General features: G+C 32.8%; 1 protein-coding gene across 1 annotated transcript in view; it reads left to right on the top strand.

Moving 5' to 3' along the window:
* Positions 1-1626: 1626 nt before the first annotated feature.
* Positions 1627-10422, top strand: part of LOC111378609 (DNA damage-inducible protein 1-like) — a 16668-nt gene continuing 7872 nt past the window's right edge. Inside the window, exons 1-6 of the mRNA XM_023001838.1 lie at positions 1627-1772; positions 1858-1890; positions 1978-2114; positions 2818-2926; positions 3609-3725; positions 4630-4695. Of these exons, the coding sequence (XP_022857606.1) occupies positions 1707-1772; positions 1858-1890; positions 1978-2114; positions 2818-2926; positions 3609-3725; positions 4630-4695 (528 nt within the window). The 5' untranslated portion in view covers positions 1627-1706. The remainder of the gene's footprint in view (positions 1773-1857; positions 1891-1977; positions 2115-2817; positions 2927-3608; positions 3726-4629; positions 4696-10422) is intronic.

Raw genomic sequence — 10422 nt, forward strand, 5'->3', positions numbered from 1 at the left:
ACATACCCTTAATCATTATCTTTGAAAAGTGAAAGAGAAGGGCAAAATGAACATTGCACCGTTAATAATAATTAATTAATATGGTGCACCATAATCTAGATATGGTGCAACGCTATTCATGTTGCACCATTGGAGGGACGTTTGCACCAATTTTTGGTACAATTTGGTGCAAAAGGGTGCCCATCGGAGATGCCCTAATACCTTTATCTCGAAAAAGTCTAAGAAAATTGTAGGCCTATAGTATCTGGTATGTGAACTAAGTGTAACTCATTCTTGTTCCGATTCGAGTCACTTCTTCATGCTCTCTTTCAATATCATTACATAATCTCCACGAATCTACCTACCTTACTGAGAAAATCCAGCAACGTAACATCCTTCCACCAATCATAATTATCCAAAATAGTGAAATATCTAGCTTTGTGATTCTGACCCATAATCCTTTCAACAATAGTCGAAAATCCCAAAAGACCTATCCTATTCACTTGATGAAACACCTAAGATCTCAGCTAAACTCGTGTCGAAAATGAAAAAAAATAAATTGTGAAATTGAACCAATCACCTACGATCCTGGAGTGTATTTGGAGGGCTCAGGTCGAGTTGTGGATGGTTCAGGTTAGTGGGCAGCGAAGGGAGGGGGCATGGTGGGGACAAAGGTGAAGTAAATGAGTTGAGAAATTTTTTTTACTCCGTGTACGTGAAAGACAAAGAGAAAGAAGAGAGACACGAAAGTAGACGAGTGAATTTTCAAGTATGATTGGAGAGGAAAATAGAATGGAAAACTTTATTTGTGAAAGTTATATGCCTCTTCAATTCAAATAATAGTCGGAGAATGTCAAAAAATTTAGAACTTGTTTGGTAGAAATTTTATTAATTGATTTTTTGACCGTTACAAATAAAATGAGCCTACCTATGAGAGAAGAATTCAAAAATGACGGTTGAAATAGTGAAATAACGATAAAAAATTTGATTTTAATTGACTTAACATCCCTATCAAACAAGCGCTTAAGAAGAAATGGGATGTGAATCATGTGATGGGGGTAGGAAAAATAAAGTTATAGCGATTTGGGATTGTGAGAGGTACAAATAAAATATTTTGGTTTAATTTGTAAAAAAATATAAAGCTTGATACCAGAATTATTATTATTCTTTTTTTAATCTTGATAATTTTTATTGTTTTGAACAATTAAACTAACAAACTCGAACGATGGAAAGTTTTTTCCTGTACAAAAAAGGTTATATTTTGCACAAAAGGCTTGTGATTTTTAATGGACAGAGAGGTATATCGCACTTAAAAATATAATTGTACTACACGTACACTGATGAACACGTCGATGTACACTTCCCTCAAACAAAGGGAGCCCACGCCTTTTTTATTGACTTGGACCCCTCGTTCACGTGAGGGGTGCGTCAAACGTTTGTATACAAATAACAAAATTCTTAAAAATATGGGATTTTCTATCAATCCAATGATTTTTATTATTATAATTTCATTGTAATTTTTCCAAATAAGCACTAATAAGACCGAATCATTTCAAACAGATCCATCTCAAGAGTCTCCTTCTCTTTCCAGGATTAGTCAACAAAAGATAACTTTGACAGTTGAGATAGCCTATTTATTTATTCATTATTATATATTACACATTACAAATATCGCTCAAATCTCATTTTTCGAGGAATTCGAACAGGTTCAAAGCTAATTGGAGAAGATGAAGATCACTGTAATGACAGCCGATGAACAAATCCTCACTCTAGACGTCGATCGCAACGAAACTGTAACATATTCATACCTTTATTTTACATTAATTATGTTATGGAGTGTTTTTCTTTTTCTCCCGATGATGATGATACTCATTACAGGTTGAGAACTTGAAAGTTCTTCTGGAAGTTGAGGTTAGATTTCTTGTTTGGTTCTTTTTAATTTTGGATGAATATATTGGGCTTAATGTATATTTTGTGTTTATAATATTGAACGAGCAGACACAAGTGCCCCTACAGCAGCAAGAGCTGCTATTCAACGGAAAGGAGATGAGTAATTCTGAGAAATTGGGTGCTCTTGGTGTTACTGATGGAGATTTGGTGATGATGGTCTCAAATGCTTCATCTTCTGGTGCTAGGTTCGTCTAGTCTAATAATTTGCTGCCACGTTTAATATTGGTACTATTAAATTGCAGATTTTGGAAAAAAAGAAGAAGAAGAAGAATTATAATAGTAAGTCCAAATAGAATTCGTTGGCAATTTTTAACGTGGCATAATTAACGAGTTCATACAATCCAACTCAGTGGTGGATCCTGGCATTTGGGTGAGTTAGGACGGATTCAGGCGAGCACGCAGCCACTCCATACATGGGAAAAAATTTCCGGCGAAGACCATGGCTCGCCGCACCCCTATCCATCCGTACTTATTTGTTTTGGACTAATGCTAAATGTCTTTTTGACATGGGATGAGGCTCAAATCCGAACCAAGAAGAAGATTGAGCTTCTTCGAGCCAATCTCAAGGAAGAACAAACTAAGAAGAACTTGGAGCAAGGGCCTTGAATCAGTTTTGTAAATTCTGTCTGCTTCATGACGTGCGGTTACAAAGTATTTAAAAGAAATAAGAGACTCAAAACCAATAAAAAGAGTCTTTACCAAATAGCATCTAGCATCCTATGAAATTGTAAATATTAAATGGGTCATGACAAACTAATTCAGCCTAACAACGACCATTTTCTTCCTCCATCATTTTTACTTTACTTCTCTTTTTGGTATAGAAGAATATTTTAAAGCTTGCTGCAATGCCCTCTCATTCTAAATAGTGTGACTTTTATCCTACTGTAGAGCATCCCCAAATGAGGCAGGGTTCAATCCAGATGGTTCTGCAATGAACCCCTCAGCTTTGCAGCAGCAGTTGCGTAACGATTCTAATGTGATGGCTCAGCTGTTCCAGGTAAAGTGTGATCTGACCTTTAAGTGCCCTTTCCTCTCACGTAGAAGCATTTTTTGGCTTGTCTTTAATTTATGAGTTGGTAAAAACTTGCTGCTATTAGCTAATTTTGGTGGAAAATGTCTCGATGAGCTAAAGTAGTTATGTTATTTCTTTGATTTCAATAAAATGGTTCTTGTGTAGCTGTCATCTTGTTATCTTTGTAAGAAGGCTGTAAAAATTATCCATTTTATACTTTCCTTTTATCTGGAACAGCTTATTTTGTTTTGAGCATGAATTTTGATATACTGTGATAGAAAATTGTTCTTGTAATGTACTTAACTGAAACTTCTGTAGCATGAATTTTGATATACTGTGATAGAAAATTGTTCTTGTAATGTACTTAACTGAAACTTCTGTAGCATCTATCTAAATTGCTTTTAATTTACCTTTTTACGCCTGTGTCAAAATCAGCATGCTTCATATATAAAAGCAGTTAATATTGTTAAAGGTTAAAAGTTAGTCCTAACAAATTTTGAATGTTGGTTGTCATGTCTTAAGTCTTTCTACAACTGTACAACTGGTCTATGCTTAAAGATGTTAATTTTTTGTGATTATATAGCTAATTGCAATGCCATATTTGTGAAGTTAAACCTTCACGAGTCTGATGATTTATTGGGGTTGTTCATGCTATTTGAATTTTCAGAGTGATCCCGAGTTGGCACAAGCTATCCTTGGAAATGATCTCAACAGGCTACAAGACATTTTACGCTCTCGTAATCACCAGAGAGGTGAATTACGGCGTCAGCAAGAAGAGGAAATGGTTAGTATCGTTTGCCAGTAACAACTCTCTGTAGATTTCTTGGTGGGGTTTCTAATATGCATTGGGTTAACTTTTAATTTATCAGAACTCTGTTCTCAGTTGTGAAAAAGTTTTGGGAGGTGCTTCTGAGGTTCATATCATGATATTTACATGATGTCATTTGCTGAACCTAGTATATCATACTAGCTCCCAAGTGACAAATCAATGTTCCCTTTTTTTTGGCACCTTTGTTTAAGCCTCAAGAAAGTTATGTTATCCATTTATTTTCTGCTAATTAGTTGCCAGAAGACCAAAATTCTGTATACGGATTACTTTTTAAAAAGGTGGGATTTTTATTCAGTTCGTTTTTCCAATATTTCATACAATTGAAACTTATGTTTCCAATCTCATGGGATAACTAAGGATCTGGAAGAATACCCTTGTTTTGGGTGGGAAGGGAGTGGACATGCATTTGCTTCTCAAGGCTATTGACGGAGATTATTTTTTTTCAAGGACTTCATTGCAGTGCTTTTAGATGTCTTTCTGCCTTTGTAGGTCAGGTGATTATGAAGGAGACATTAAACCCCCGTTTGGCCCCCATTTTGTAGAAATGAAAATGGGAGGAATAATATTTTTTTGAAAAATGAGTGGTTGAAAAAGAATGAAAAGTATTTGATTTACGTGTAATATTATTTTATGGAAAATTGTTTGATTGAAAATAGGAGAGAGAAAAATGAAATTTAATGGAATGAAAATTAATGGGGGCCAAACAGGGGCTAAATGTCTAGCAGAAAAAAATATCCCTAGAAATAATTTGAATTGCTCGGTCTAAATCTGCTTGTTTCTTGTTTGCTTTTTGATATAGTTTATTCAAACGTTTTATTTAAGAAGCCTATATGTATGGGTTTGTGTCTTTGCAATGCAGGCTTTACTTCATGCAGACCCGTTTGACGTGGAGGCACAGAAGAAAATTGAAGCTGCCATTCGCCAGGTTGGTTTCCTCCGTGTCATCTTTGGGTCATTTTTCAGGAGTAGCTCTTATTATTGATTTGAATGCCAGCATCTCTCTAGAATGATTGATGCCAACTAACAAAAGTTCACCTCCTAAATGATTTGCGGCTTTGTCTGAGTGGGAGCTCGTTTGTGGTTACCAGGAGAGTTGATTTGCATATTTATGGGTTTTTGCCAACAGATTATGAATATTCATGATGATCCTTTTGTATTTTTCAAGTGCTAGCACAGTATCTTAATATGCATATATGATACTTGAAAATTTCCTCTTCTAGACTAGTGATCTTTTCTCAAAATGTAATTAGTACTATCCAACTTATTACTTCTGTTCACGGATGACATTTCATATCAATTTATTGGTGGATAAAAAATTTAATTCAAATCTTGATACTCACCATATATTTATCCACCAATTAATTACTATGCCATGTTACCGATGCTTGGCATCTCTCTCTCTCTCTCTCTCTCTCTCTCTCTATATATATATATATATATATATATATATTATTTCTCTCCTGAAAACATATGTTGACAGGAAACGGTCCCAGTTTTACCTTATATCAAACCATTCCCCCAGGGCAAAGGGCGGATTACCTACTCCTCCATCCATGGACTTACTTACTTTATTCATGCCAAAGGAGTTTCGAACCTTGTACCTCTGGGATCGCAAGCCTTTCAACTTGGCTCTGATACCATTTGTCTCCTGAAAACATATGTTGACAGGAAACGGTCCCAGTTTTACCTTATATCAAACCATTCCCCAGGGCAAAGGGCGGATTACCTACTCCTCCATCCATGGACTTACTTTATTCACCCAGGGGATAGGAGATGAAATAGAAGAACAGAAATTTATGAAAATAGGTACTTTTATTGATAATTGAAGAAGATTTAAATATTACAAGGATAATTGAAAGGTATTTGAGAGAACAAATTACAAAGAAAAGTAAAACTTCTTCTTGCTGAATTCGCTCTGTCTTGAAATGAAATCTTGAATTCTTTTTATAATGAAGTCCGGGCTTGAAATTTCTTTCATTTTGGGGAAAGAATCTTGAAAAGAGAAGTGGACGACATCATAATGGAGCATCTTGAAAAGCAGCATCAACTTTAGTCAAAAGTTTCCAATTTTTTGACTTTCTTTAATAAAGATAATCTTTTTCTTTATTAAAGTAGATATTGATGTCTGACACAAAGTTGATGGGAATCTTGACAAATGTGGCACCACCGATTTTGAATTGGACAGAGATTGAGAAGAATTTCTCTTGCTTGAAAGACCCTTGAATTTCTCAATTCATCAAGAAAACTGGGTCCATATAGTCATTTTGAAGTTTTTTTTTGAGCTTTTGCAGCTTTCTCTTGAGCAAGAAATTCCTCATAGTCATCTAGATCAACTAGGTCATCACCATTGTCAGTTTCTTGAGAATATTGAGATTCTTCTTCTTGATCAGATTCATTTGTTTTTGAAGATCCTTGTTTAGAAATTTGATCATAAATTTCTAATAATTCTTTGGGATCTTTACATTTTGATAACATTGCAATGATTCTTTGTTTTTCAGTCAAAAAATCAGCTTGATCTTCTTGTTCTTTCTTTGAAAATTTAGGTACACCCAAATTTCTTTGTTCTTGTATCCATGATTGAACTGCTTTTGGACAACAGTTTGTTTCTTTGAACTTTGCCCACCATTTGATCTTGAATCTTCTTGTAATTTTGTGGGTTGAGAACATATCTTGAAAATTTTCATAATGGAAGAAATCCCAACAGAAAATCCATGAAACTTTCATATTGAAAGCAAATTGAAACAAAAGATTTTCTTGAGGCTTGAGAAAAGGTTTTGCCTCTCTTTTGAAGTATTCATATCCTTGAAGAACTAAACTGGACAAAATTTGTTCTTCAAGTCCATGATACTGAAACCAAGTTTGAAACCAACTTGGGAAATGAGGGTTACAATTTTGATTAAAATTGATAAACCAAGAATGGGTGACAGGCCTAAAAAGAAGAGCCTTATACCAAGCATTCTGATAATCAAAATAATTGAAAGTATCTTGACAAGTGAAAAATGTTTTTGAAAGATTTAATCTTTTTTCTTCCCAAGGATTCTGTCCCCAGTCTTCATAAGACAGAACTCTTAGAATTGAAATTTTTGAAAACATAATATTTGATTTATCTCTTGGTTCAGGAGTATGAAAGATTAATGCAGAACCAGTCAAAGAAAGAATGGTTTCGTAGTAATCTCTAGTTTTTTGGATATTTGATGGCATGAACCAAAAGTTTTCTGGAAGAATTGATTCAAGGCAATCATCAAGACCGCCATAACGATTGATCCAAGAACTTTCCATTGTAAGAACACAATCAGAAAGACTCTTAGTAAAGTATTTGAAAGAGTTTGGAGGATTAATTTGAGGAAGTTTACCAGAACTTTGAACGGCTTTTTTGAAATTTGAAGGGGTTGAGGACTCGACTTTTTGCTTTTGATCAGATTTCTTGATGAAGGTTGAAAGAGTATTTGAGGAAGATGAAGCTTCCTTTTGATCCTTTGGGGGATCTTCGAAGAAAGGGATTGAACTTTTCTTCTTTCTTGAGGTTTTTGTTTGAAAAGGATTTTGAGAATCCTCTTCTTCTTCAACTTTCTTTGCCCAACTCATTTTTCTCACTCTTTTGAATAAACTCTCTTGTGAGGAAATCTGCCAAAAAGTTTGATTTTCCTTGAATATAAAGAATTTCGAAGTCAAAACAGGACAAAATTACCTGCCACCTTACAAAGATTTGTTTGGAAACAAGATTTTTTACATCTTTTTGTAAAACATCTTTTGAAGCTTTGCAAACAGTTTTCAAAATAAATTTTTTATTGATCAAATCATCTTGAAATTTGGAAATGCAGAGAACTATTGAAAGAATCTCTTTTTTGATAGTTGAATAGTTGATTTGAGGTCCAGACCAGACTCCACTATGAAATCTGACTAACTGTTCTTTTGACGATCCTAGGGGTAATTGCTTTAACACACCACCGAATCCTATATTTGAGGCATCTGTTTCAACGATAATTGAGGCTGTGGGGTCAAGAATTGAAAGACGGAATATTTTTGACCAACTTTTTCACCTTTTGAACAGCATGCGTACACTCGTGACTCCATGGGTCAGGGTTATTTTGTAATCTTTTGAATAATGGGGCACAGATTTGACGGATATCTTTGACAAAATCAGCCACATAATTGACACAACCTAAAAAGCGTTGCAAACTTGTTTTTTCTTTAATTTCATCTGAAAATTTATCAGTGAAATCAAGACTTCTTTGAATTGGAATTATCGAAGAATTTTGAATATTATGACCAAGAAAACGAATTTTTGTTTGAAACAAAACAATCTTTTTAGCAGAGACTGCTAAACCATTTTTCTTGATTACATGTATGAATGTATGAATATGCTTAAAATGTTGTTCAATAGATTTTGAGTAAATGAGGACATCATCAATGTAAACAATAATGAAATCCGAAAAGGAATTGAAAATATCATTCATAATTTTTTGAAATTCAGAAGGAGCATTTTTAAGGCCAAAAGGCATAACATTCCATTCGTATTGTCCGAAAGGAACATTAAATGCAGTTTTGTCTCTATCTTCTTCCTTTATTTGAATTTGCCAAAATCCTGACTTCATGTCAAATTTTGAGAAGATGATAGCTTTTGAAAGACGATTCAGAAGATCTTTCTTCTGAGGAATAGGATAACGAATCCATTGAAGAGCACTATTGAGTGGTTTATAATTGATAACAAGGCGTGGAACACCTCGTTCAATTTCAGCAGAATTGTTAACATAAAATGCAGAACAACTCCATGGAGATTTACTTGGACGAATTAAGTTCTTCTCAAGTAAATCATTGATTTCCTTGATACAAAAATCAAGTAATTCTTTTTTCATTTGAATAGGACGAGATTTTGTAGGAATATTTGATTCATGAAAATCAGAATTATAAGGAAGAGAAACAATATGCTTCTTTCTATCCTAGAAAGCATTTGGAATAGTTGAACAAATCTCTTGTTCAATCTTCTTTTGTAAATTTAAAATAAGATTTTTGATAGAAGAATCCTCTTCTAATCTTTTTTCAGTTTTTTGAAAAGAAATTTCTTCTTTAAGAAATTTAACATGATTTCTTTTTAAATTGATATTATGAATAATTTTTGAAATTGCAGCTTCTTTTAAAAAATTAACATCTTTATAAGAAGGAGGATTTGAAAATTCAAAATGAATTTTCTTTCCAAAGATTTTTGTAGTTAATCCTTTATAATCAGCTTTAAAAGGATAAATTTGAACAATAAAAGGAGTACCTAGAATTACATCTTGATCCAGATCTTTTATCAAATAGAAAACATTTTTGAAACAAATATTTGAATTACAAACATGAGCTTTTGAAATTTTGTAATTAATATTGAGTTTTTTACCACTAGCACCATAAAGACGCTTTGTAGTTTTTTCAAAATATTTTGTATGTATCAATCCTTCACGAATACAATTTTGATTAGCTCCAGAATCAATAAGGACTCTAGAAGTGAATTTGAATTCTTTGTTTGCTACAATAATCATATTAAAGTACCATTTTTTTAAGTTGAACACAATTAATAACATTAATCATTTCTTCTTCAGATTCAATGTTTGAAGGAATGAGAGGATTGAATTATTCATCAGAAGAACTAGAAGAGGATGAATAAGAAGGAGTCTTTGACTTTAACTTTTTATCTTGAGTTTTGAGTAGAAAAACTTCTATTCAAAAATCTTTTATTTGACGTTTCGTCGAAGAATATTTGTAAGACTGATATCATCAAAATTTTCTTTTGAGGTAGAGGATTGAGTCAGAGATAAGAATTTCTCTTTAAGTTTAGGATTATCAATCCTGTCAATGATATTTTGAACAATTTCTTCTTCTCCTGTTAAAACATTTATAGTTTTACAACCACAAATTTCTTTATCATTTGAAGAAGTACAAGAATAAGAATTTTGAGTAGATTCATAATCAGAATCTTCTTGGTTGATAAAAATTTGTTCTAATTCAGAATTAGACTCATAATCAGAACTAGACTGAATAAGATTGAGAAGTTGATTTTTAGTATCTTCATCAATTTGAAGAGTACTAATTTTTTCTTTGAGCGGACATCTATTTGAGTAATGACCAGTTTTGTTACATTTCCAACATGTAACTTTTGAATCTTTCTTTTGAAATTTTTTTGTAAATTTTCTTTTAGAAAATTGTTTTCTTTTTGAAAATTTCTTTTTGTGAAAATTTTCTTCAGGAAAATATTTTCTTTTTGAAAATCTTTTCTTATGAAGAATTTTTCTTGATTTTGAAGAAGGCGGTAAGATTTTCTCAAATCCATATTGTTCACAGAAAGATCCTAACTCATTTTGAGTTTGAGCCTTTTCTGCTTTCAATTTAGATTTAAGCTTTAAATCATTACATAAATTGAGAGCTTCCTTATTAATGAAATTGATAATTTCACCATAAGTAAGATGAAGAAGATCATTATTTTCTTCTAAAATTGAATTTTTCACTTTCTCAGCGAAAAGCTTTGAAAGTCCTGAAATGAATTTTTCTTTCCAAAAAGATTGTTGACAATCTTCTCTTTGCATGATACGTGTTAAAAACATATCTTTATACCATCTAAAATCTTGAAGTTTTGGACATCTTAAATTCATAAGAATATCATTTTGAAATTGAATAT

Source organism: Olea europaea, unplaced genomic scaffold (assembly GCF_002742605.1).
Source record: "Olea europaea var. sylvestris unplaced genomic scaffold, O_europaea_v1 scaffold1839, whole genome shotgun sequence".
Lineage (NCBI taxonomy): Eukaryota > Viridiplantae > Streptophyta > Magnoliopsida > Lamiales > Oleaceae > Olea > Olea europaea.